General features: G+C 43.4%; 3 protein-coding genes across 4 annotated transcripts; all 3 read left to right on the forward strand.

Moving 5' to 3' along the window:
- Positions 1–888: 888 nt before the first annotated feature.
- On the forward strand, positions 889–2327 carry LOC114767382 (ribonuclease P protein subunit p25-like protein). Its single transcript, XM_028959116.1, has one exon. The coding sequence runs from the start codon at positions 1539–1541 to the stop codon at positions 2220–2222; it is 684 nt and encodes a 227-aa protein (XP_028814949.1). The 5' UTR covers positions 889–1538; the 3' UTR covers positions 2223–2327.
- Positions 2328–4175: 1848 nt separating this feature from the next.
- On the forward strand, positions 4176–7102 carry LOC114767384 (cytochrome c oxidase subunit 5A, mitochondrial-like). The gene is made up of 5 exons (XM_028959118.1): positions 4176–4436; positions 6032–6148; positions 6314–6435; positions 6710–6838; positions 6948–7102. The coding sequence occupies exons 1-4, from the start codon at positions 4211–4213 to the stop codon at positions 6821–6823; spliced, it is 579 nt and encodes a 192-aa protein (XP_028814951.1). The 5' UTR covers positions 4176–4210; the 3' UTR covers positions 6824–6838; positions 6948–7102.
- A 554-nt stretch (positions 7103–7656) lies between these two features.
- Positions 7657–26965, forward strand: LOC114767373 (AT-rich interactive domain-containing protein 3A-like). Of its 2 annotated transcripts, none has more exons than XM_028959106.1 (9): positions 7657–7708; positions 10054–10749; positions 16009–16083; positions 16179–16251; positions 20490–20673; positions 21197–21444; positions 24859–25155; positions 25708–25797; positions 25926–26965. In XM_028959106.1, the coding sequence occupies exons 2-9, from the start codon at positions 10120–10122 to the stop codon at positions 26099–26101; spliced, it is 1773 nt and encodes a 590-aa protein (XP_028814939.1). In that variant the 5' UTR covers positions 7657–7708; positions 10054–10119; the 3' UTR covers positions 26102–26965. The 2 variants fall into 2 exon arrangements, with proteins under 2 accessions (XP_028814939.1, XP_028814938.1); XM_028959105.1 differs by lacking the exon at positions 7657–7708 and adding an exon at positions 9369–9425.
- The last annotated feature ends 177 nt before the right edge of the window (positions 26966–27142 follow it).

Consider the following 27142-nt stretch of genomic DNA (forward strand, 5'->3'; position numbering starts at 1 on the left):
TGCTTCTGCCGAACCTTTTCAACCGTTCCACCATTAAATTAACTTAATTTCCTTGGGGTGTGTTGTACTTTCCAGCGAGACTTCATTCTGCTTAATTTAATTAATAAAACTTATAGAGAAGTCCATGGGAGCTTGCCAAAGGCTGTGCTTCTGCTAACTAGATGATAACAGTGGAATAATGTCTGAAGCCTGTCAGACTGGATAAGGGAGGAGAATTTTCCATTTGCTGAGACAGTAGATTTTGCAACTATCCAATTCCAATGGCGCTTAAGAAGAGAAAAGTAAAAGGCTGGCGTTATGTCGCGTTCAATCGATTGTTGTGACTGGAAAATGATGAAATGATGTCTTGTGGTGCTCCTGTCGTCGCCCAAATGCTTCGCCTTCTGTTGAGCCCGGCTCCACGTACACGCTGTGCGTGCTGCTTTCTTTGGGAAACAAGCTGTGAATTTTGTGGAGCAGAACTGCAGAGCGGCATGCGCGCCTCTCCGCAGAGCGAAATGACTGCCTCCGGGCTTTCACAGCTCCGAGACCAGCCGATAAGTGCAGCAGTGGGCCGCGGGAACGGAGCGGACAGCATTCCGACGTTCAACTGCCAACCCGGGACTCCTTTCTCCCACGGTGCAGACGCCACTTCTGCTGAGCTTGGCAAACTTTTCATTTAAACCTCACCATGCCGTGTGCAAAGAGACAAGGGCAGCGTGCATTTTAAACTGGCCTCCTGCCTCAAACGCCATGAGGACGTGTTTACCGCGTTTACCGCCTTTTTTTTGGTGCTAAAATGTCGTTCATTTTTTTAAAGCCCTTTTTTGCCGCCTGTTTCTTTAAGAGGGGTTCCACCAATACCCCTCCAGCCCCCCGCAGTCACTATTTCTCTGGATTGCTCAACCACTCCTCTCTAATCTGTGGTCGAGGATGCAGCATCTGCCACATAACAGCTATGTGAGGGGGAAAACGGCGAGATCGCAGTTTGTTTTTTTGGGTTAGTGCATATGGATTCTGTTTTTCCCGGAACGATGTGGAACTTTTACACAGCAAAGAGCAGAGGAAAGGAAGAAGAGGACTGCGTGTGCTGAAGACTTCGAACTTGCCTTTACGATGTGCTGCACCATCCCAATGGAGCAACCTTTATGAACAAGTATATGCTGTCTCACTTTCAGAGGAGGTATTTCTTAATCCAGATTACGTCCAATCTCATGCAACTTTATAGAACAGTAAAGAGCTCAAACTCTTTTTGTTTGAAATAATTGCTTTTATTATAAAGGGGGACATTTAAGATCACAAGGACTATTTTATTTTTCTTCATTGAACTCTTTTCTAAAAGGAATTTTCTAGTGTCTCATTCTCCTCATTACATCATTATGCAAATGAAGACCTGGGAAATTAACAGAAAGCTTGATATCATCACATGCTGATAGAGGCAGTGCCTATGCTCTACGTTTTAAATTAAGGTCTACAGAAAGAACACCTGAGGACAGTTCAAGGGGATCAAACGAGATTTGGAATTTCAAAATCATAATTATACTACAGCTGGGGCAATTATGTCATTTCCTAGAGGAGAAAATTCTTTTATCTACAGTCCATCATCCGGAACAACGCATTTGGATGAACCACTATCCAGACCTCCTGTATGGACCACTCTACCACCCTCCAGCACTCTTAAACCAGGACGCACTGGCTTTAAGAAGGTTTGTACCACAGGAGAAGCCAGTCCATGCCCGTTTCCAGGACTGGGCACAGGAATACTGGAGATGCGAGTGAAGGAGGGAAGCAAGATTCGAAACCTCTTGGGTTTTGCTATGGCCCGAATGCAAGAACAGGTGAAACCTGATGGTCAGGTGGGAGTGACTCAGGTTCTCTTCACTGGACTTGATCGGGCCATCACCAAGACCATTACATGCGCCGAAATAATGAAGCGTCAAGTACAAGGGCTGCACCAGCTCTCCAAACTTCAGTACACTACTGTGCGTGAAGTATGGGAGAACAAAGAGGATGGGAGGTCCAGAATGACGATACACAGGACAGTGCCGTCCATCTGCATTCTTCTCTCCAAAGACCCGCTGGATCCCACAGAGCTGGGCTATCAGCCTCCAGCTGATGTCCGCTCTGTGTCCGATCCAAGAGACATTAAAGGCGAACGTGTAGTTTGCAGAAAAAGAACCTTGAGTCCTTGTTCACAATCCAAACAGCCAAATGCTAAAAAAGCTCATTCTGCAATACATTGACCTGTTTTACAACCAAATCTGAAGCATGCAAGAATAACATATGGATTAACAATGGATATGAACTCAGCTTGTCATTAAAGACAATAAAGTGAATGTGTTACACTATTTTCAAAGGTTATACTCTCTTCAAACACATCGTGCATTGTCCAATAACATGATAGGTGTGGCTGTGATATAACTTTTTTTCCAGTTCTTCACCCCAGATAAACAGTTTTTAATTAACAGAATTGGTTTGTTAAAATGCTAAAAGTGGAGCAGTGGTGGCCTAGCAGGTAAGGAAGCAGACTCATAACTGAAGAGCTGCTGGTTCCCGAACCATTGGGATGCCACTGATGTCCTCTTGAGCATGGTACCGTCCCCACACCCTGCTCCCTGGGCGCCTTTCATGGCTGTCCACTACTCACCAAGGTTGATGGGTTAAAAGCAGAGGACACATTTCATTTCTATGTTTCTATGTTTTGTATCAAAATGACCAAAACAATCACTTTAAAATATAGCAGTCATTTTCTTTTCATAATAACAATACAAAGTACAGTAAATTTAGTTTACATTGTTTTCTTGCTATCTAGTTAAATGGTAGATTGGTGCACTGATATGCAACAACTCTCATCTCCCACTTGCAATGGTTCTATCTGAAATTTATCAGATATTTGCAGATTAACAAACTCAGAAATAGTTCTTCAGACATAATAGAAATTGGACTGCTGAGGTGGTTAAGTACTGGGGTAGGCTGTGTGTGAGTAAGTGAAAAATTATATGGGTAAAAGGTTTGATTTACTATCATATGAAAGCCTGACGTACTGTAGGGGGCATGAAACCGTAACAAGATCTAATTCCATGTGAATTTGTTACATGATTAAATGTTGTTCACAAGATGTCTCACACAAAAGCATCTTTGTGTTTCATGTCTTCTTATGTCTTAACAAAAGCTGTCGTCCTCATATAATTAGCAAAGCTGCAAACTCATGACAATGGCTTTTCTCTGGTACCCTGATTGCTAGGTTAAAATCATTAATTACAGATATGTCACCAAGCACAAAAGGCCAGCTTGCCTTGACAGAAGAAAAAGCCCCCCTTTAGGTTTGTTTAATTTGCATCGTGAGCATTTTAATTATTTTAAAGATGACTCTAAAGGAAAGGGAACATAAAAAATACAACAAAATGTGTAATATAAGGAACATAAATCCTGACCTAAAACATTGTATAACCATTTATTACCGCAGTGATTATCATCAAACATGGTCAGTAAAGTGAAAACATTGGAGCACGGCAAGTGCTCCACTGCACTGGAGCTTAAACAGTAGACATTATAGTTATGTGTATATCATTTAGTACATTCTTAATTAACTTAATATGATTTATTTTCATCATCAAGTGATGTATTTTATTGAAACTCACATTATGCACCACATAACTTTTATATTAATTTAATCCCCCAAACCCTTTTTGTCCTGTCTTGGAGTATGATGATGTATATCTAATTGGGCATAAATGTGTGGTTTTGAATATAAAATACACTGCCACACATATGTATACACTGTATAGCATTTGGAGACCTTCTAAAACGCATTAAAAATTAACACTATTTCCTAACACTGAAAGCATAATTCATAAAAAAAAGGGTGGTATAGCCTAGTGGGTAACACACTCGCCTATGAACCAGAAGACCCAGGTTCAAATCCCACTTACTACCATTGTGTCCCTGAGCAAGACACTTGCTACCTAAACCCTAAATTGCTCCAGGGGGACTGTCCCTGTAACTACTGATTATAAGTCGCTCTGGATAAGGGCGTCTGATAAATGCTGCAAATGTAAAAAATAATTTATTTTGAGTGAAATATTTAAACATGCTTAATTAATAATGGTCTAAAGCCATATCTGGGTGTCACCACTTGGGCTAAATTATCATTCATCTCTGAAATGAATGACAAAAAAACGTCTGCTAATATTTCCTGACTTTTGTCCGTTTTCTTTTCGCTCTCCGCAGAATGCAGAGAATTGCTTTTTGTGACCTCGCTGCGCGCCGTATCTCGGGCCGCGCATGCGCGCTGGACGCAGCTCGTCCTGCTAGGATCGCCAGGAAGCGTGTGAGCCCGCCCGGTCCCTTCAGCGTCCGCCGACCCGACTCTCCGTCCAGCGTCATGTTCAGAGCCGCCGTTCGCCTTTCGGTCTCCGGGGTCCGGAGTTTAACGCGCTCGCGACCCCAGTACGCAGGTATTCACGTTCGCCGCTTCATGGAACTTGAGAGTATTTCTGGTGCGGGCGCTAGCTAGCATTTAGCAAGTTAGCGTCAGGACGCCTGTTCTAACATTTTGTCAGAACTCTTTCTCCTTGTGTATTTTGGCGCTTTGTGTTGCTATTAAGTGCACATTGACCAGAGATACGGGGGCGTTTTGGAGCCGTTTGTAGGTCTTTTGAAATTTCTTAATGTCCTTGCAATGACCCACTAAGGTGAGGCCTAGCGGTTCTCTGCAAACCGCGTGGATTAGCGCATATTGTTTTTTAAAAATTGTAACCCTTTCATACACTTCCCCCACAGAGAAGGGGAGTTTGAATTTATTATTTTTTTTATCTATGTTTTGTCTGTCGCTGAATGCAGCTGTTAATCCCCTTTAACCCCCTTTTGTGAGGACGCGAATAGGATGACAGTCGTTTAAAAGGAATACTTCTTTTGTGCTGTGCATGAAACAAGGTTCCATTTTTGATATTCAGCTGATAATATTGCAGGTAGTGTCCCGAAATGCCATAAATCATTTTACATCTTGGCGGAGTATGATCATTGGCTGTGATCCAGTCGGGGTCGATTCCACTGAACCTCTGGGCCAATTCTGATTTCTGTCAACATAACATACCTGTCTACCTGGGTCATGGTTTAAAACCACATCCATGTCGACAAGAACAGCGAAATGAATCCGTTTATGTGGTAACGTGTAAGATGGTTTTATTGGTCTAATTACGGAAGGCGGCGGCGTTCATGACCTTGAACCAGATTACGTTCTGGCTATTTGGACAGTAAAGACCTACCGAGGATGTTTTGGATCTGTGGTCTAGCTGTTCCTGCAACCACATTTAGGGTGTTGGTTGTAATGTGATGTTGTGTTCAAATGAAAAATTTTGCTTATGATACCTTACCTCTCTTAAAAAAACTACAGGTTTGAGGTAATGATCTGTAAAAAAAATTATGGATTCATATTTAAATTTCATTAAAATAATAACCGACTCAGTGTCCAGTTTTTTCAAAACTGTACGAGCACAGTAATATCTGCTATGTAAATAATCAATACAAGCCAACTTGATTTAGTTACAACCAATAATGAAGTTTGAATGTGTAAAACTGTTTTAAACAGTTTTTCTCATTTATCAGTTAGATTTACAGCATTTATCAGACACCTTCAGCCAGAGAGACTTGCAATACAATCTGTATTTACAGGGACACTCCCCCAGGACACACTCAGGGTTACCAGACTTGCTCAAGGACACAATGGTAGTAAGTGGGGTTTGAACCTGTGGGGCAGTGGTGCCTGAGGGGTAAGGAAGCGGACCCATAATCCCGAACCGCCACGGTGGCACTTGGCAAAGGAGTGTTTCACCGCGCTGCAGTGTTTCACAATGACAAGTCACTTCACTTTCAACATGTGACCTTGTGGGCTACTACCACCCGGCGGTTAAGAGTTTTAGTGTGATTACAAGTTTAGTTTGACCTTTGTGCAGTCTTGATGTTCTAAATGTAGGTCCCGTAAAACTTGAGAACACTGCAGGTTGGAGGTTCAGCAGTTATTTCTAACACAAAATGCACATTTGTATTGCAGCTCCATTGGCTGCTCGCTGTTACTCGCATGGCAAACAGGAAACGGATGAGGAATTTGATGCTCGCTGGGTCAGCTATTTCAGTAAACCAGACATTGATGCGTGGGAGCTGAGGAAAGGTAAGTGTGGATGTTGTGTGTAATGGTGGTTGCTCTTGCAGTCACAGATATTGGAAGGAAAAGTTTCTAAGCGTCACCAAGCTGCACCAATGTCATTAATGTCTATATTAAATATGGGATCGACTAATCAATTTATTTTCTTTCACATTCCTTTTCCTTAAAAAGGAATGAACACACTCATTGGTTACGACCTGGTTCCGGAACCAAAGATCCTTGAAGCAGCCCTTCGAGCCTGCCGGAGGTTAAATGACTTGGGCAGTGCCATCCGCATCCTTGAGGCTGTTAAGGTAATTTCCGACATCAGACAGCATTTTTCCATTTTCACCAGCCCAATGTATTTAATGAAATGACAGTCACAGTGAAAATCGTTATAGTTGAACCGCGTTAGTCAGTTCCTGACTAATTTCACCTTGATTAGGTGAAAATGGAATGAAACATTCTTGGATCAAAAAATTGTTCAGTTTATTTAGTTTTTTTTTTTTTTTTTTTGAGGGGTGGTTCTGCTTGTTCCATATTCCAGTTTTCTGTGAAATTAATATAGTTTCTTTATTGTTTCCACAGGACAAGGCAGGTCCTCACAAAGAGATTTACCCCTATCTAATTCAAGAACTTCGGCCAACCCTGAATGAGTTGGGAATTTCTACACCTGAAGAGCTTGGCATTGATAAAGCATAAAAATCTACTGTTGGGGTGGGTGTATGTATATACTATTTTTATGAACATTCATTATATGTAAGGGAACTTACATATATAATGATTTAATATTCATTAAATCTTTTTGTTTCTTTTTTCTTGACAGTCTCCTGCTGGTGTCGCTGGGACTCGGTAGCCCTGTGTACTTGAAGTCCTTGCCTCATGTAATATGTGTGTGTGATATTTAATTGGCCTTTATTATGTTCTTATGTTTGTAAAATATTAATGGATCTAATAAAGGGAGAGATATCTTTGACATTCTTTGATCTCAAGTGTTTGTGTCTAGTTATGTGTGACAACATATGAAAGATGAAACCTGAATATCATCTGCTCCTCTCTGCAAATAAAATGTAAATAATTCAAATGGGACTTTGGGTGGCATTCTTAAATATAATATTCAGTGTAAATGTCGAGACGAAACATTTCTTTAAAGCTTTGAGAGTTTTTTTTTATTACTTTGTTAGAGATTTACTGATCCGCTAAAATTTGGATATAGAATTTCACAGATTTCAACAGATTTCCTCACAACCGTTAGTCTGAAACACATTCATGAAAAAGAATTCTTTAGTAAACTTTAGTCTTTGAATCAGGATTATGGTTGAAGTCCGTCCTTGTTTTACCATGGGGCTGTGTGAAATGTTTGTGGCTGCTCACGTTTCGGTCATTATTAAAGTTAGTTATCACGAGTGGGGTTACAGTACGTACGGGACAGATAACACCGTTTCCCGTGGGTTTATTGCGACCTGTAGGGGGCAATGTGTCCACGTGGGGCTTTTAAATGGACTTCAAGACACGATCGCCGGGGTGAAGTGGAAGGCAACAGACGGTCTGGAGGACCGGGAAGAGGACGACGACTCTCGGCGTCAGGTAAAGTTCTGCCGCCTTTCGGCATCAGGACTGCAGGGAAGGAGAGCTTCTCCCCACGGGGTTAGTTGGGCTCATTTGGATTCCCCTCCCACGGGGGACACGACGTTAAATAAAATATAGATCTTGCACTGACGATAGACTGAGGCGGACTTTTTTTTTGCACTACGGATACCATTGCACCTTTCAACATTACTGTAAATGCCACACAACTGATGCCTTCCTTTGTTTTTTAGTATGTAGCCTGTGTGTGTGTGTGTGTGTGTGTATGTTGTATCTATAGCTACTGCAGTTTAGCCAATCCTGTTTTGTTTTGTCCCCTTTGTGTAAAGTGCCATTTCGAATCCTTTTTAACGATTTGTACACATTTGAATATCCGGCTTCAGCTGACAGTTTGATGCCTCCGCCAGTCAGTGACGTCATCTGCGGACTGTGCGTGGTCCAAATCATGCAGCTAAAGTCGGAAAATAAAGCGCTCAGGATTCCGTTCCCATAACGTTGCAGCTTAGCTTCGAAAAGGGGGGTTAAAATGGCTGAAGGAAAAACAAGCTCTCACAAATTATTCTGTTAGTTAGACCCAGTGAACATGAGCTGTAAGGCTAGTTCGTTCAGCATTTCCCCTTTACATGCTTCCTTCTGGCGTTCATTTGACTGCTCCCATATTGGTGAGTTTTAAATTGTATAACAATAATGTTAATAAAAAATGGTTCTGTGTCTTAAAGCATGGGATATTACAAATCATTCGAATCGTATCCATAGATCAGATTCAATCGATTGATTAAAAGTAGGCTAACTAATGTGCTCTTACATTCATTGTCGTGGACCAGTCGTTTTCATTGCAGCGGCACTGAATTCCTCTCCATGGGGTTACTGTATTTCTGAAAACATGTTTTGCTGGTATATAGTTTACAAATCTTGTTTCATGTGACTTTTGTTTTTCAAGCCCCTACCCCTCTATGGGACTTTTGCACAGTGCTGTTTATAATACCATAAACTATTGCACACAATCCTTTAGTTCTTTTTTTTTTTTTACGGGTGGATTATTATATTCTGTAATATTTTTTTAATTATAATTTGTAGTCAGCGTGCATTTCATCCGCTTGGCGCTAGAGGTCGCTAATCGTCCCGCTGCCCCGCCACCAGTAGCCAGTCCCAATCAGATCCATAACTACTAGAGGAAGTGCTGCTGGGACTTAAAAATAACCACTTAAATAATAACAACGACCATTTAAATGGTGTTTCCCCCATGATGTGAATAAGCGTTTATGTTTACGACGAGTAGCTTTTAACTTGCTATTAGCAGGTTGGTTTAGAAGCTGTAATGTAGGTTGCGCGTTGGCTCTGGCTGGTCTACTTTGCGCCGCACCAGGAGACAACCTGTTGCTGTCGGGGGAGGTCCGCCCAGCGCCACGCGTTTAGGTGGGGGTTTGGTTTCTTTTTTTTTTGAGGGGGGGGGGAGTCCCCACGCACGGCGGTCCGGGTGGCGGCGGCGAGCTTGGTCATTTCCCCCTGCCCGGCCCCCGGTTTAATCTCCACGGCGGAGCGGACGAGAGGTGCAGGCTGTGCTGCGGCTGCGTGCGGGCTCACACCGAGGGGGCTTTTTTTTGGGGGGTGGACGCGCTGATTCGGCCCCGCGGAGAGGATCCGAGGACTTTTTTTTTTTTTTATTATTTACGCTGAAGGGATGGTGGAGAACTCCGGCAGCGGCAAAGCGCAGATGGTGAGTTCCGCCGAACGTCGGAGTTGAACCCGGTTTGTGAATCGCGGGAGTTGGGGAAGTTTCAGGGTGAGAGCGCCCGAGTTGGACACGTCACGGCGGAGCGTGGGGCGGCCGTGATTTCTGCCCGGCGGGGCTTCGGCCAGAGTTCAGCGGCTACGTGCGTCACTCTGCTTAAGTTACTCAATTAAATATCTTTATTATGTCCGAAAAATACGTTTACGATCCCGTGCGGCTGGCGGTCCTTCACAAAGGATGACTTCCACTTTTTTATTATATATATATATATATATATTTTTTCTTCACCTAAAACATTTCTTGTGTTGTCGAGTCCGGATAACGCTGGTGGTTTTAGTACGAGTAGAAAAACGAATTTAAACAGTTCGTAACAGTGGAGAGTCGGTCGGCTAATTCCCTTTTTTAATGAGGCGCTACAGGCTAATTGTTTGGCCGGAAGCGCCGCGCCGCGTTAGTTCGCCTTGTATGCTAATGCCGGCGTGTTTACGGGCAGGATTGGCCGCTTCGCGAATTTAAAGGGGGATGATTCGGTGAACGATGGGCCGTCTGAATGAAACGCAGCGGACGTGTCGACCCGATTGCGGCTTTTGAGATAATGGTTCTCCCCACCCAGACTAGCTTATCTCAGGAGGGTGGTCTGGGTGGTTTCTCTCAAGCAGGTTTCGGAGGTCCAGCTGGTATGAAACTAGAGGCTGTGATGGAGCAGCTCCAAAAGCAGCAGCAGGCAAAGCTGGAGATGGAGCGCAAGGAGAGACACCTGAGGGAGGCCCACATCCTTTACGCCCAGCAGGTCGCGGCGCAGCAGGCCATCATGGCGTCCGCCAGGGCGCAGGGCGGCCCGCTGCTCCCCGACTTCTACGGGAAGGGGTCGATAGAGAAGGCCTTGAAGGCCTCACACCTGCACCCGAACACCACGGCGTCCACGCAGGGCGGCATCAGCTCCGCGCGGGACGGAGAGGACGAGGACGCGCGAGGGGACGGCCGGGAGAGAGAGGGGGGCTCGGAGGGAGAGGACGACGAGGAGGATGAAATGATGGAGGGGGAGGAGGCGAGCGAGGAGGAAAACGAAGGATTGGAGTTCCTCAGGAAACAGTCCCTGGCTCTTCAGCAGGGCCCGGCTGGCGTCCCCCCTCTCTACCCCTACCCGGTTTACTCAGCCTCCCCCTCTGCGGCGAAGAAGAGGCCGCGGTCCCCCTCCACAAAAGTAAAAGATGAGCCGGAGGACAAGAGCCCGTCTCCCACTGGACCGCCGGCCTTCTCGACGCCCAATGGACTCGGTGACTGGAGCTTCGAAGAGTCTTTCAAACAGGTAACCAGGTTAACCTCCATCTCTAACCAACTTCAGTCCAGGACGAATCGTGAAAGAGGAGGTTTGTATGGCGGCTCTGTTAACCGCTGGCTCGATCCAGCCACCGTTTGCCTTTCTCCCGTCTTGAAGTAGCTCTCCAGATTCCTGGCTTTTGTCCCAGAATATCCTCTAAGCGTGGCATCCTGGCAGCTGGCCCAACGGGAGTCATTCATTCTCACTTTCATTCATTTGTTCTCTGCGGGCTGCCGTCTTCTTTTCTTCCTCCCCGCTGGTGGTGCGTCTTGGAAACGGGACTCTTGGCAGAGCGACGGCACCTTGGCCCCAGTCCAAAGAGGCGAGCCGTCAGACCGCACTCCGGAGCAGCGAGGCTGGGCGTACGAGAGGAGTTCTTCCGCACTTGCAGCTGCTGGAGAGCTTCCATCGCGTAGGGCTGAGTGGTACATGGATATAGATTCCAGCTTCTGTCCACTTTAAATCACTCCAATCATTCCTTCAAGGCACAGGCCGAATTCTGCCGCTCACCCCAAACACGTGCTCGTCATGTTACAAAATAAGGCCCAGCTTTGATTCCCCCCGTCCTTACTGAAATGATTTCCATTCTGCTTTGTCTGCCAGACATCTTTGATCTTAAATTGGAAGTGGTCTTATTCATCAAAACCCTCAAAGCAGTTTTGCTTTACAGTTTAGGCGTATAATTTGTTAACGTGCACCATCTGTTGCATTTGGTTTAAGCAGCTCCTTTTATGCTAATTAGGTTCTTGATGACAAAGGCGTGTTATTTATTTTGTGAAGCAGGTATGTGTGCGATGTGCATATATTTCTATACTATTTGTTTTATCTAATTGGCTACTGGATATTGTAACCAGAGGGCTGGGATTTAAGTGGGGGGTAGAATTTATTGTGGACTAAGAATGTCTCTCTTTTTTTATTTTCCTTCCTTTTCATCTTTCCTGTCTTTATGTCTGCTCTTTAGTATTTAATGATGCTCTTCTGTGGTAACAGTATCAGGTTGCGCTGTTGAAGGAGGGGGGATGTGGAAGGGACTGGTTTGATGGCACTGTCCACACAAAAGAGAACAGATGCCACAAATGGTATCTTCAATTGAGGGTGGGGGATGGCTTTAAGAGCTCTTCACACGTGACTGAATGCCCACCACAAAATAAAATGTAACGGCTACTAAATCTACTTTGTTTCCATCAATTTGGCCAGCATGTAGTATAATATAAATGTAATAGGTTCTTGTTCAACAGGCTGTATGGCAGGTTTTAATTCCCACCCTCACACATACACTTTTAATAATTTTTTTATTTTTTATTTTTTTTTTAAACACAGCAAATGGGACACAAGTTCCCATTTGGTCAAACTGCCGTACACTTGTGCAACTGTTACGTTCATCGCAAGCGTACAACATCTGAATTGCTATTAGTAGTGCAGTAGTTCAGTGCCACAACGTTCCTTTTGTCCCTACTTGCTGATCGGGGATGATTAATGTCAGGCCGACTGGGCAGCATGTGTCCTCTCACTTACTGACAACTGTGAATTGCATGCCTAACGCATGAAAAACGTATCCTAGGACCTAAATGAAATCAGTCAGGGTAATGAGGGCCGTTCCCTCGTGCTAAATCGTGGTTCAATAGCCAAAGCTTTCCTGTTGCTCTGACTCCAGACCCCCAACTAGTTGTAATTTGATTTTTCCAGATGGGGGGGGTCAGTTTTAAAACATGGGTCATTGTGATGGAGGTTTTTTTTTTGTGTGTTCTCAGCAGTTGTAAATAATACTCCCCATAACAAAGTTATTTCCATGAATTATTTGGACACATCAGTCATTTCCATTGGGCACAGAACAATAATGCTGTTATCCTTGTAGGGTGAATGCCCAACTTTGGCCCTCAGTGATATTTCACCCTGACATAATTTGTGTTCGCAGTATCTCCGCCTGCTGTATTTCAGTTAAGGCCTCCGGTGCATTCAGGAAATACTTTTTCTTTCTGTCCCCTGAGCTTGGTTTGCGTTGAAGGGTTGTTTTGGGGCTAGTGGACAACACATCGTCATGATGTTCGCTTGTTCTTGTATGTATGGCTTATTGTATGGACTTAAGGAACTGTCTAGAAAAACCTTTCAGCCCTTAAGTCACATGCAGTGTCATTTAAATCTATCTCTGTTTCATCATGCTATGCCACAGTAAACACCAGCATTTTTTAATGGATCTTCTCAAGTCACGTTTGTAAAAGGTCTCCATGTAAATTGTAATTGAATTAAGATGTGTGTGTGTAGATGTACCTCAGCATGAAGCCTCACTGGTGGGTAGGAATCTAAGATTAGAACTGCAGACATTTAATAATAAAAAGATGTGGGGGGGAGGGGTTGTGTTCTATATGAGCGGTAAAGGAGGGTCTGTCTGCATCTAGATTGCAGTGCCCCACCCAGAGGAAACATTCCAAGCGGAATTAGAGTTCCAGCTCCTCGAATGGTGAGAATTCCCTTTAGGGACTTGTCTGTGAAGAGAATGGTGGGAGTGGCCGTGGTGCTGTAGTTGTCTGTGATTTGCTGTGATTTGTGACCTTTTCTAGTCCATTTCACTGAACGTACGAAGGGCCGTAATGGAGGGGGCTGTGGTGGTGGTAATCAAGCTGAAAGGTATACAGGAGGTGCTGGGAGGAGGGGGGTTGTTTTATTTGACTTCATTTCCTCTTTTTTTTTTTTTTTTTTTTTTTTTTGCCCTTCCTTTGCAAGTCTTGAGTGGCTCTTTTGTGCACGTCCTGACTTGCACCTGGTCAGCTGAAGTCTACATATGAATCTACTACCTTGTAAAGATGTTTGTGGAGAGGCAAGAGAACAATAAAAATGTTTTATTTATATATCTTCACACACACACAACCTGATAGTTGTCCCCACATCCGTTGGCGATCTGCTCTGTGTGCAGTTTTCCAATCGTCTTCCCAGCCTCCGATGGGTGGTGGAGTGGGTCATGAGCTCTTCATTATAGTGATGTGATACGAGTTGTATTTTTAGTCCAGACCTTGACACTAAAGGAGAAAATAGCATCTCATCTCTGATTGTATCAGCCAGGCAGCAGCAAGCATTTTGTAGACATGGGCTGGCTGTTTACCTGAAAGAATTGGAACCTGGGTTTCCATTAAAAGCTGTAGCTGGGAAAAGAGGAACTAAGTTCTTCTGAACTTAGGTATTAATTTAAGGATGTAAATGTTATACGTTACAAATAAAACCCAAATAGTTTTTTGTTTTAGCATTTTGTGCATTTGAACGGGCAAGAGACGCCTGGCTTGTGTGGCATTAGTGTTAAATGGACCTGTCACATGGGGTATGGCCTGTCTGTTTATTGTGGACACAAATGGTAAAATGGCTCCCGCCACTAACATGGGATTTATAATGAACCGCGGCACTGGGCAAGTCACACCTGTTGGTTGTTTGAAAGGCTATCCATTTTCTCAAAAGGCGCGCAGCCCGTCCTCGGAGGATGGATGTGAAGATGGCCCCGGGCCTCGGTTAATGGTGCGAGGCTTTGGACAGGCCATTACTTGCACTCGCCGTTGCCATATTTGTTATGTCTGACGTCCTGAAGCCGGTGTCTCCTGCGTGACTTAGTTTAATCTCCGCCTTCCCGTCAGTACACTTACTAACCCCCGAGTAAGCCCCGGGACTCAAGTAAGGTGTTTCAAAATGGCCGCGCGGCCCTGCGTTTACCTGCTTTCAAAACACTGCTGTCGGGCGGAGAACGGCGTGTTATTGTTGCAGTCGTGCGCCGAGGCCTGGAGTCCCTCCTATGAGATCCCTTACAGCGCCGCGGGATAAAAGGCCCCGTCCATTTGCTCACGCCCGCCCTCCCCCCACTCGACAGTAGCGCCCCCCCTCCATGGCACAGCGAGGGGCCGAATAAATGATTCTCCTGACTTTCCACAGGGGCCTGATGGCCCAATTATTTAATTCGGATTAAAAATTGTCACCCCCCTGCAGCTAGCCTCTCAATGACCAGCTTTTGTGTGCGTTTTCACTGGTGTGGCCCGGGAGCAGCTGCGATGAAAGAAATCGAAACATGCTCTCCCTAATCCAAGAAAGGGATTGACTGCCTTTTTATTTCTCGGGTGTTTAAGGACATTTTTTTTTTTTTTTTTATGATTTTGACTGGAATTGGTGCTGCTACTGGTCCTGCCTCCCCCTTTCTAAAAAAAAAAAAAAAAAAAAAAAGTTGTTTACATTTTTGCCAGGCTTTTGATGTGATTTAATAAAGTCTTGCACGTGGACCGAGGGCCACTTCTGCATTAGACAGCACAGTTTAACGCAGACGAAGGCAGTGATTGATGGCGGGAGGCCTGGGTCACAGACAGCCTTGAAAGTAATTAGATTTTCTCTTTCCGTGTCTGCTTAAGACATTTCCGTCAGTAAAGTTGACGTCCTTGACCATTTTAGACCCGGTGCAACTGGCAAACAAAAAGCACTGAGGGTTTTATGGCGGGTTTAAAAGGTTTGCCGAAGGTCCGATTCATGCATCAGATAGTTGAATTCTAGTCGTGTCCCTCCACAGATTAATTGGGGTGCGGCGGGGGCTGTTCGTTTCCTGTTGATGGCTCGGTGACACAGATGGTCATCTGCTTCCTCCTTGCTAATGTGGTCACTCGCCAATCAGTGTCCCCGTAATGTGATTAAACCAAAGGCCGACAGCAGCTGCAGTCTCAGAGATTGATGAGCCTTTTTTTAAAAACGTATGTTAACTAGTGTGAAATAATTAGTTGAAAATGGACGAACTTTTTGTGTGTGTGTGTGTGTGTCTGTGTGTGAGAGAGCCCCCCCAAAACCACCCAGTATGCATTTCTGCGCAGTTGCTGCTTCCCACTGCACTGAGCACAGCTGGCGTTTGTTTGCAGTAAACACGGTGTCCAGGCCGCATCTGTGAATCACTTTACACGTTCAAGGGGGACGGGGAGGGGGGGTCGACGGTTCAAATAAAAGTGGCCCGTGAATGCTAGGCTGTTATTTAAAACGGTTGGGGTTGTGCGTATGTGGCTGCTGGCCCTCCTCTTAAGCCCCGGTACAGCAAAGTGTTAACATGACTGAAATTGGGATCAGATGATCGCAGTTTAAAAATGTCCCCGTCCACTACAGCGTTGCACCGGGCGTGTCAGGGTTCAAGTGAAAAGGGTCGGGTTGCTTTTTCTTGTTTGCTTTTCCCAGCGTTTTACACTTACATTCTGTCTCTCCCCCACCTCCTGTGGGTTTTTTTTTTTTTTGCTTTCTTTTCAGAATGGGAATGGAAGCTGGACTGAAGACGGTGAAGGGGGGAAAGGAAAAGGGGAGGCGTCACGAGATTTTGCTAAAGTATGTCCATCATGCACAATCATGGTTTTCCACTAGAATTTCTATGTATACCTGTGGTATATACAATATAATAAATATGATTTTTTTTTTTCCAGCTATATGAGCTTGACAGTGACCCAAACAGAAAGGAGTTTCTTGATGACTTATTCACATTCATGCAAAAACGAGGTGAGACTGTTAATATTGTACAGAATTATTATGTAGTTTGGATATGGAAACACAATCCATGACATTTGGCTATTGGCAAGTATTATTTCACCACTGTGAAGGGGGATTGAGTCTGTGAACCTTTTCAAGTGTTTTATTGGGGTGGTGTGACTGGACGTAGAATTCCGGGACCCGTTTTAAATGAGAATCATCTGTTCCCGGTTGTAGTGATTGTCATATTGTGATTCAGAGATAGAGCTGACAGTGCCATCAGACGGGCTAAGCTCTTTGACACAGCTTGACAGGGCTATTAACCCCAACCACAGGGTTTAAACTTAACCAGATGGGGAGATGTTTGTGTTGCCCCCCTCCCAGTGCGCGCGCACACACACACAACTCACCTCTTTTCAAGTAGTCATAGTAGTGTGTGTGTGTGTGTGTGTGTGTGTGTGTGTGTGTGTGTGTGTGTGTGTGTGTGTGTGTGTGTGTGTGTGTGCACAGAGCTCTTAATAACAGAGGATTCGAAAGTATAATCTTGACGAATGTCTGTGGGGTCCAATCAGAGTGATTAATGGTGTGTCTCCTGACGGCTTGACTGCGTCTACCTTGACTCGGCTCGCAAAATACAGGCACCAAGAGAAACAAGATGATTGTTTAAAAAGGGGGGAAAAACTCCTGCCATGGGACCCTTTTCAGGGTCTTTTGATCCTTCTAGTGTGCATTCTTAGAGACATCTGGTAGCTTGCAGAAAATTTAGTTGGTCATATTGATGGATTATGTCTGAGGAAGTTGATGGAAATTGTGTCATATCGGTCATATATGCACACTTACACGCGTGCACGCTCAGTTCTTTTAAAGTACAGAATGGCCGGTATGAACAGGATCCCGGCTAATGACATTAAAAGTCCTTTCGATCATCCTCTAGAGGAACAAATGCTAATTCCCAATGTGCACAGACTCGGAATAACGTCCTTTATAACATTTTCATTTACCTGACTGTCTTATCCAATTAGATTCACATAATTACAGGGTCACCACTGCTTCAGCAGCATAGGGTTAAGTGCGTTGCCCTGAGGACACAATGGTAGTAAAAGGATTTGAAAGAGTGTGTTCAACTTTTTTTTGTGAGGGGTGTTGCTGGTGGATGGCTACATTTTTTTTTCACTATTAGGGTGCTTACACAAGTTTGTGTGTGTGTCCTGTCTGCACACAAGTGACTGTGAAATCTTCCATATGAAGTAAACTGTGCCACCCTGCCAAACATCTGCCTGCTTCCTGTCCATTATCAGCAACAGCCAGCGGCATCTGATAATGCAGTAAGTGGACAGAAACAGGGTCTGCGTTCTTTGTAGAGGAGGGCAGGTGGGGGTCTGGGGGTCTGTTGGCTGGATTAAGGGGCCCGCTGGCGATGATTTAATGAACCCTTTAAAACTCTGGCCCATACTTTTGATATTGGAAAAGTGATTGACAGTGGAGGAGCTGAAGGCACAGTTGGGGAGCCAGAAAACTGTAGTTTGCCTGCGTTTCGGAAGGGGGGGGGGGCGCAACAGTAGGACGAAGAGAGAGGGCTGGACAGAATGTGGAAGATGTGCAAGAGGAGCATTTATAATAACAGTTCCCTGGCAGTAAGATGAAGGTTTAGATTTGGGGGTGCAGCAGACCAGTGTTTCTGGTCCTCAGTCTTCAGGCTGTGAGGGCCTGGCTCCTAATTTAGTGTGGACCCCGACCATCTCACTCACTCATTGAGCACACTCTGTTCCCTATTAATTATAATCATAATGCTCAGGGATTTGGGCCCCCTTAAGCTCCAGCAATGGTGAAGACTTAATCACCCACAAATACCAGCGATTGGTGGACGTGTTCTTACATCTGGGGGGGAAGAGTTTGTGCTTTTGCATAAAATCCTGCATGAAGTTCTCTATGGATAATGTCACTGCAAAGTGTGAATTATAAATGCACCCAGCTATAGATAATTTCATAACTTGGTTTCATTGATTGAGTGGAACATTGTAGTTGATTTCCTGCCCTTGTCTTTTCTAGTATTATTGTGCATATGATAGCATATACCGTCAAATTATACGTGGAAAGCTTACACTGAGAACAGGTTTGAATGCCACTTGTAAACTGGTGAGGCCATATTGGTTCGTTTTGTTATCCATAATAAAATCCAGACTTTGATTACTAATTAACACGTATTTGCTCGTGTGTTTTTATAGACGCTTACTGTCTTTTTATGAGTGTGCTTCTGCAGCAGCTTTTTCCTGCTAAAGTAATACTGGAAGAATGGGATGTATTGTGATTGCCTTAAGTATGAGGTGATAATGAATTTTAGATCATGTAACAATTATAATTTATAGCTTTTCTCATGGGACTGGGGTGAAAGAATAGGTAAAACTATGGCAAGGGTGTGTCCAGACTCCGAAAGGCCCCAGACGCTGACGTTAGGCTCCGAGATCTAGTGTTGGCTGACACGGCTCTTTTTACCGTAATCCAGTCTGCCACATTAACAGCTTTTTGAGTCAGCCACCCCCAGTCCACGTTGCTTCACGGTGCATGGTGTTTAACTTAATTCCAATCATTATCTCTTGCGCTGAATTTGCATTTAGTCTTTTTTTTGTCTTAAGGCTTGAAAAAACATACAATGAAAATTATATGTTTATCATAAAGTAGACGGTGAAGCAGCAGGTGTTTTTTAAAGATCAGCAGCATACAGTTAATGTTTGTAATTAACTAGGATGGGCATTGTTATTACATGACAGGACTTTTCCCAGTTATTTTATCAGACTGTGCTTTACATTCGCTGATCAGCCACAATATTACATCCATGTAAAGATCATTGCTGTCATTTCAGATACGAACTTCAGTATATTAGGTAGGTGCTTTAAATGTAATGGCTGCTTGGTCAGTATAAAATTTCCATAAATGCAGCAACCCCTATTTGCGAACAGCATGACAGCAGTTCAGAAGAACAGCTTGAGAAGTTTAGCAAATATTGTGTCAGAATATTGTGAAGATCCTTGCTTGTTGAGGTGTGAACTGATGCAGTGTTGAACACTGGTGCTCTGTGTAGAGTACAGTAACACTGGGCTCTGTGAAAGGGCTTTTCCTGTGCATGAATCTTCATTCATGTAGCTCACAGTGGAAGAAGAATAGGGATAATTGTGCACCATTCACTGATGCATGCTGGAATTGTGACTCGTTTATCAGTTCATTAAAGGGAAGAGGCCTCCTAATGTGGGCAGCGGTTTATTTTCCTCTTTATATAGGACAGTGTGAGATCCAGTGACCTCGATTTTACTAGAAGACTGAGAGGAATGCATGCTTGTTTTTAAAATGGTGTGCATGCACCACCCCTAATAAAAATACATACATTCAAATTGAGTTCTGTTTTTTAATTATAGTGGCTAGGATTATTTATTGGATATTATATCATGTGCTACAGAGCTCTAATGATTCCATTCCCTCTGTAAACATAATTTGCACATTATCATGATATGAATTTGATATTAACAGCATAGTCCTGTGGGAAAAGCTTGATTAGAACCATTTGATAATTAGAACAGCCTCTGAAATGTGGGAGCCTAATGATATGCTGGGATAAACTGGTGTAATGATCAACTTCAGTTTTATGTTAAATCGATTGGCAAGAATTTATTTCTAAAAGGCCAGTTAATTAGCATTTCCCCCTTTCTGATTAATGTTGGTTATCCTGGTGAAAATATGAGTTATAAATTAAGTTCCTTTGAATGTCTCATCATTTCAAGCAAAAACACAAGATATGTTTTTTAAAGTTTTATCAAGCCGACTGCGTAAATGTGCAAAGACTGTGTAGGTGTGTGTATATACTAAATTAAGACCTAATCTCAAACCAGAGCAACTGGTCTATTCCAGACCCCCACATTAATTGGTTTTGTTCCCGGATTGGCGCCGTGTGGGATTGGCCGAGCATTATACTGCTGAGCTGTTCTGTTTCCCCTCCTCCAATTCGTCCCACTGCTTCTGAGCTGGTGTGTGTGTGGCTTTAGTGGACACAATCCGCCTAAATGAGCTTCATTACACATGGCCCCTGCCGACTTCCCTCACTGATCAGGAGCCTAGTCAGACCTTCTACTGGTTTGGGGGATGGGGCCGGACAACCATTTAAATGAACATTTAGTCATGGGCGTTTATTTACCGTTTAAACCATTTGCACACCCCTCCTCCTTTGTATGATCTGCAGAGTAAACGTTTAAACCACAAATTATTGTGACCATTTTCAGGGACCCCTGTGAACCGCATCCCCATTATGGCCAAACAGGTTTTGGACCTGTACATGCTGTACAAGCTGGTGACTGAGAAGGGGGGCCTGGTGGAGGTGATCAATAAGAAGATCTGGAGGGAGATCACCAAGGGCCTTAACCTGCCCACATCTATCACCAGTGCAGCCTTCACCCTGCGCACACAGTAAGTTTAGCTCGGGAAATGTACGTTTACCTCAGTGACTGTATTTAAATCAGTCAAATTACAACATTTAGCACTTATAGTATAGTATAAAGTTTGCTCTTTATTATTAATCTCTGTACACATCCCAGTTTGGACGCACTTACACATTTATGGCTCATATATATATATATATTTTTTTTTTTTTTTTTACGGCTTTTGGCGATTTACAATAGTGAACAAAGCAGCCATGAAGGTAAAAAGCGATGGCCCTGGGGGGGGCGAGATTCATCAAACATTCTTTCTTTTGATATAACAAATAGTAATTATTTTTCTTGCATTTGATTCTTTCATTCTTTCTTTTGATATAACAAATACTAATTATTTTTCTTGCATTTGATTCTTTAAAATGGCTCCCTCTTATTTTCCTTAGCCACCAGAGAGTAGGTGCATCCAGACTTTTGACGGGTAGTGTATTTAAAGCTTTACAAAGGCCGTTATTCCTGTGGGTTGAGCCTGAAATATTTTTCTGCTCCTTGTTTTGCAGATACATGAAGTATCTGTACCCGTACGAATGTGAGAAAAAGGGTCTGAGCTCTCCAGGGGAGCTGCAAGCCGCCATCGACAGTAACCGCAGGGAGGGCCGGCGGCCCAGCTACAGCAACAGCCTGTACCGCTTCTCCCCCTCTCCCAACGCCGCCCCTCACATCCTGGCCTCTCCCAAGATGCAGATGTCCTCTGCCGGACAGCCCGGCCTGCAAGCCACCCCCAGTGCAGCCATAAAGAAAAGCGCAGGTTTGTGATTTAACGTCCTGTGGTGTAATCACTCATTCTGCTGTAAAGCATGTTTGCAGAAGAGCCTGAATGTTACAATCAACATACCACAGCAGCAGTGGTCCCAACTCTTATGCGCATGGCCACTCACTCTTCTTCTCCATTTTTCATCCCTTGAAGAAAGTTTTGCTTGTTCTTTTAGTCTCTCCAGATTTTGAGTTGTTGTAATCACAGCAATTTCAGCAGGCCCCATGCATTCTGGAAATTCTGCCCAGTCACTATTGAATTTCTGTAAATTTGGCTGCATTTGGCTTAGAGGTTAAGGAGGCGGTCCTGTAATCAGAATGCTGCCGGTTCGAGTCCCCATCTGCGAAGGTGCCACTGAGCAAGGCACAGTCCCTACACACTGCCCCCCCGGGCGCCTGTCATGGCTGCCCACTGCTCACCAAGGGTGATGGTTAAATACAGAGGGCACATTTTGTTGTGTCACTGTGTGCTATGCTGCCGTGTTTCACAATGACAATCACTTCACTTTCACTGTCTGCAGACTCAAAACCCAGGAAAACCGTGACCACTTTTACTGACTATTCAACCATGGTACACGGCAGTATTATTATTATAATTTACGTTCTCCCACAATTTCTGCAAAAGAATGCCTGAAGTGTCAAGTAGTATTTGTCATTTCAGCCATCTACCTACATAGTGAAATGAGACACCGTTCCTCGGATTCCATGGTGCAACAACAACAACAAAAAAGTACAAAAGAATACAGAAACTACAAGGGCAGAAAGACAGGACAACATACAGGGCAGCAGATTATGAGTAGTCCAAAGCATTTCAATAGCAGTTCAATAGTTAATACAAGTTAATGCAATTTTGATTTAAGTATTTATTTATTTTAATAAATCAGACAAAACAATCCCACTAAAAAGACCATAAAGACCATTGTTACCATTGGTGTGTCTATAAAAATCTTTTTTAAATATTTAATTTTCTTGGGCTGATGTTTACGGCATAATCAGGATTCATCTGATTAAAAAATTTAACCCAATTAACACACCTGCAGTACGCAAATGGGTGGTTGATCTGGTAGTGATATGAAAAAGATGATAAACTGCACATTGGCCCTCTCAGTAGGACATTTGAACATAAAAAAACAAGGGACCAGTCGACAGACAAAGTATTAAGCACATTGTGCAGGAAGGACTTCCATCTTAAAATACCACGTTAACGCAAAGTATACGTTAATCTGCTAGCACTTTGACTACGTGTCACCTGGCTTGCGACAAACAAGTTGCATAGTGTGGGGGTCTCAGTAAATCTGTGGACTGCAGCAAACTACATACCGATTAATATCATTGTGGATAAAGGTTTTAGATGTCTGAATGTTCAATAAATATATATATTAGTGGTGGTCATAGATTAATTTTTTTAATCTAGATTAATCTCACTGTAATCTTGGAATTAATCTAGATTAAAATAGCTCATTTGAATTCTGCCGAAGGCATTCAGAATATGTGTGCTACCCAAATAATGACTCAAAATAAGTCTTTGAGAACGGCTTTCTCAAGCCAGGTGACGCATTAGACCAGGGGCTCATCTCCTGTTTCCAAAATGCATCACAAACTGCTTGAGAAAGATGTTCTACTATGATAATTGGTGATGAAAATAAATGTTTATGTGTCCAGGACAACTAAACCGGGTCTCCAACCCACTAACCCAAGGGCACGGCTGCATCCAAACAATTTTCGGGGGGGTGATCAAAGTTTTAGAACCCACAATAACCATAAATTGAACAAACAAAAATACAGAAACATATTTGACATAACCAGAAACATTAACACACTTTAACATTCTACAATTAAACAAACACCCGGATTGTCATTATAATTCCCTTACCCACATCAGAATACAGGTAAACAAAATAAACGTCTTTAGAAAATAAGAAAGAAGAAATATACTTATAAATCTAGTGTAACGATTTAACTCTGGCACAATAGCTTGCGTAGTATAGACCAAGCTCCCAACCCAACTTTGTGAATAGATTAACGGTGATATTTTTTTAGTGCCCGATCAGAGTCTCACGTTAACGCAGCACGTTAACACCACTAATATATATATATAATATATATATATATAAAATCCCTTTTCTTGCTCATTCAAATTGAAATGCGATTGATTAAAAATGAATGTAATTTAATTGTGATTGATCTTAATCCACAGCAAACCTGTGATTTAATCTGATTAAAATTTTTTGCATTTGACAGCACTATTTGATATGTCACTGCACCCCCTGCTGTTTGTAACATGTCACTGATATTCACTTACTTCCTTTCAACTATGATTAAAGGCTGGTCACACTTAACTGAATAAAAACTGCAAAAATGGACATTATTTCAGGTCTGTGCTCGGGGTCAGGAAATGTGTGAAGGAAACAGGGCCCTCAGGAGATCAGTGGAAAGCGTAGTTGTTAAAGCCATTATGGGGCTGCACTTCCTGTGCGGCCCAGAGGCAGCGAGGCTCCTACAGTCTGCCTCATACAGGCCAACTGTACTCTACACTGGATTACTTGAGCAGGAAGCCTGTTTGGGCTGCTGAAATACAGCTTTGTTTCAGATTGCAGAACCGGGTCAACAGTGATATACATTTATCATTCAGTGTGTGAGTTCATTATTATATGTCTTGGAATAGACCTGATATACCAAGTTATTTTCATAATAGCAGACTTTACAATAGATGCACTGCCCTGTGTAAACATCTCCAGAACATCCTAAAGATTTTTAATGGGGTTAAATTCCGAAATAATTCTTTCACAATTAGAGTATGTGGAATCCCCTCCTGAAATATGCAAGTGCCTTCAGGAAAGAAAAATCCATTGTCCATTTAGCCCAGACAGATCTTAACATTGCTTCCACTGGTTTGTAGAGTAGGCCCTATGCATGATGGGTGATCAGTTCATGCACTTCCCTCCTTACCCTGATGTGACAATCACTCTGGACCAGGCTAAATCTGGATTCATCAGACAACGATGTGTGTGTGGAAATGCATTAACTTTACTATTAAACAAGCAGAGTTCGACTATTTATTTTCTTCAATTTATTAAAAAAAAATTTCGATCACATGTAAAAATAAAATTATACTTTTGCGACCATTTTCCACTAGCCGTCAGTTTTCATTAATGTATTACTGCTCACCACTGTCTTGTCCGCAATACCTTTTAGTACTTTTGTTTATTTGTTGATGTAAGATTTATAATTTGATCATTCTGAAACACAGGCTTGAGACAGTTTTCCACGATCATGGGATGGTTGAGAGCGGTCTTTGCTTTATTCCTGGTCATCACATGAATGACACTGTTTCAAATGGGCTGCCCTACCTGTGGGTGTGGAGTGTGTGAGACCACTGACTGATCGCTTCTCCGCACTGTTTCCTCAGTTCCGGAGGAGGGCCCTGTCTCCGTGCTGCCTGGCAGGCTGCCTCTGGCTCTGGCCCTGGGACATCAGCAGCAGCTGGCACGGGCAGCCACCCTAGAGCAGCTGCGTGAGCACCTTGAGACCGGAATGGGTGCAGGCGTGTTGGGCACAGCCGTGGGAGCCATAGACGGGCCGGACAGGAAAATGGCACGTGTGGCAGAGGAGCAGCAGAGGCTCTTGCAACAGGCCTTCCAGCAGAACCTCTTGGCTATGGCATCACAGGTCCACCCTGCCAACCTCAGGATGGGCTCCACTCGCGGTCAGTGTGCAAACAAGCTTACTATATAATATAAATCTGCAAGGACTGGGCATTTAATGACTTTCATATCAACTTTTCCATCAATAAAGTCAATGTACAGTCATCAATTAATTTGACGTCATCTTTGCATGCGCTTTGCGCATATGTATAGATGAATGTGCACCCTTATTGTGAGGCAACTTGGGACCGGCACCAAGAAACACAATGACATTAATTCAAAGAGTTTTGCACATTGTGGAGGCAAAAAAAAAAACAAACCATTTATCCTACGTTTGACCCAATCCTCAGATACAAGATTTTATAATCAGTCTGTAACACTTTGTTTAAAGTATTTAATGTAATTAAAAGTTGTATTTTTGTTTTGTTTTTATGTCTATTTTGATTGTGGGCCCAGACTGTGGGCCTGTAGTGTGTGTGTGTTTGTTTGGTTTTTTTTTTTTAATATATATGTATGTATGTATGTTCATAAAAATTCGCTGAAGTGAATCTTGCTGCAGTTTTTTTTGGCACACATTTTAATAGAAATATTCTTTGTTTGTGTTCTTGCTGCAGAAGACAAACAAGATCTGGCCCTCAACATTTCCTCTAATGGTTCGACCAGCATCACGGTGTCTGTGGAAGTTAATGGAACTGTTTACTCAGGTGTGTATGTGTTGATGCATGTGTTGATCCCTGGTCTTGCATCTGCCTTCACACATGTGTGCAGAATATTACTCCCATCATCCCAGTCATTCTGACCCTCGTGTTCACATTTTCCCATCTTCCTGCAGGAACGCTCTATGCCCAGAAGCCCTCGGCCTCGGCTTCTGCAACAGCGACTCCTACTGGCCAGGGCGTGGGACATGGGATTAATTCATCCTCCCACAGCCCGACTGTCGTCTCCTCATCATCTTCCTCTTCCTCCAAATGCCCTGGATCTGCAGACGCCACTAGCAGCTCTCCATAGAGACAATCGATTCCTGTATTTGCAGATTCCCCAGTTTCCTCCATACATGCTTGGCCATGCCTTAGGACTGGTGGCTAACCCTGCGCTCACATCCCACCGCCCACAAATCTCATCAGCTTTCATTAGGAACACTACCCCCCTGATCTCTTGGGGAAACACTGTCACTGTGAATGTACTTTAACAATTTTAATGACACATCCAGTTTATGCACAACCAATACCTCAAGTCTGATCGCTAACACTGGACATGTTTTGTCATCTTTTACAAATCTGTGCATTCAGTACATCTCTTCACATGAAGATATTGGCCTCAATATCCGAGCAGTACAATCAAGGCATGTTCTAAATGTTCTGCCAAAATCCTGCAGGTGCTTTTGCCTTTGCCATCTCTAGTCGGTCTTATGCAGTCACTTGATTACCTCTGAGTTTTCCTGGTGGTGAAGTAGTGTGTTATGAGTGGCCGACTAACCTTGACCTATACTCATGTCTCCAGGGGCTGCTCTGTTCTGTGAACAGATCATGTATGGACTCTAAACAGATTTCTTTGCAGATTAACTTCAAACTGGTGTGTGTGTGTGTGTGTTTCACTCTTATGCTCTCCTGTGTTTTGTCAAGACTTTGAGATGTGTAAGGGGATCTGATTTTCAGTGTTCTAAAGATGAAACAAAGGACATTTCGTAGCCCTTACACTTGTGCAGACTTGCCTCTAAACGGCTCCAGATGAAAAGTGAAAGCATCAGTCCGTAGGAATGCCACAGACTATCATGCCTAGCCAGTGTGTCTTTAAATGCGGTCCAGTAATCAATCATGAGCTCAGCACCTTGTTTTTATGCTCATACCACGAAGGAATGATAACAGGGTTTATAAACGGTGCTGAAGTTCATGCTTCTCTTTTTTTTTTTTTTTTTTTTTTTTTTTTTGAAAACTTTCCATATTGGAAAGTGTGTGTCTCAGGAATTTAGACGGATCACCACTGGTTCATTCTACCACAGAAAATAGCAATGTTCAGAGAAGACTAGACTCTACCTCACAGTTGCGTTCA

The sequence above is a fragment of the Denticeps clupeoides genome, chromosome 17 (assembly GCF_900700375.1).
Source record: "Denticeps clupeoides chromosome 17, fDenClu1.1, whole genome shotgun sequence".
NCBI lineage: Eukaryota > Metazoa > Chordata > Actinopteri > Clupeiformes > Denticipitidae > Denticeps > Denticeps clupeoides.

Bases quoted from the DNA above. Each gene is read 5' to 3' on its own strand.
- LOC114767373 (XM_028959105.1), top strand. From the start codon at position 9,390: ATGGTGGAGAACTCCGGCAGCGGCAAAGCGCAGATG. The intron at 20,674-21,196 runs GTAAGTTTAGCT...CTTGTTTTGCAG, and splicing joins GCCTTCACCCTGCGCACACA to ATACATGAAGTATCTGTACC. The intron at 21,445-24,858 runs GTTTGTGATTTA...CTGTTTCCTCAG, and splicing joins AGCCATAAAGAAAAGCGCAG to TTCCGGAGGAGGGCCCTGTC.
- LOC114767384 (XM_028959118.1), top strand. From the start codon at position 4,211: ATGCAGAGAATTGCTTTTTGTGACCTCGCTGCGCGCCGTATCTCGGGC. The intron at 4,437-6,031 runs GTATTCACGTTC...TTTGTATTGCAG, and splicing joins CTCGCGACCCCAGTACGCAG to CTCCATTGGCTGCTCGCTGT. The intron at 6,436-6,709 runs GTAATTTCCGAC...TTGTTTCCACAG, and splicing joins GCATCCTTGAGGCTGTTAAG to GACAAGGCAGGTCCTCACAA.
- LOC114767382 (XM_028959116.1), top strand. From the start codon at position 1,539: ATGTCATTTCCTAGAGGAGAAAATTCTTTTATCTACAGTCCATCATCC.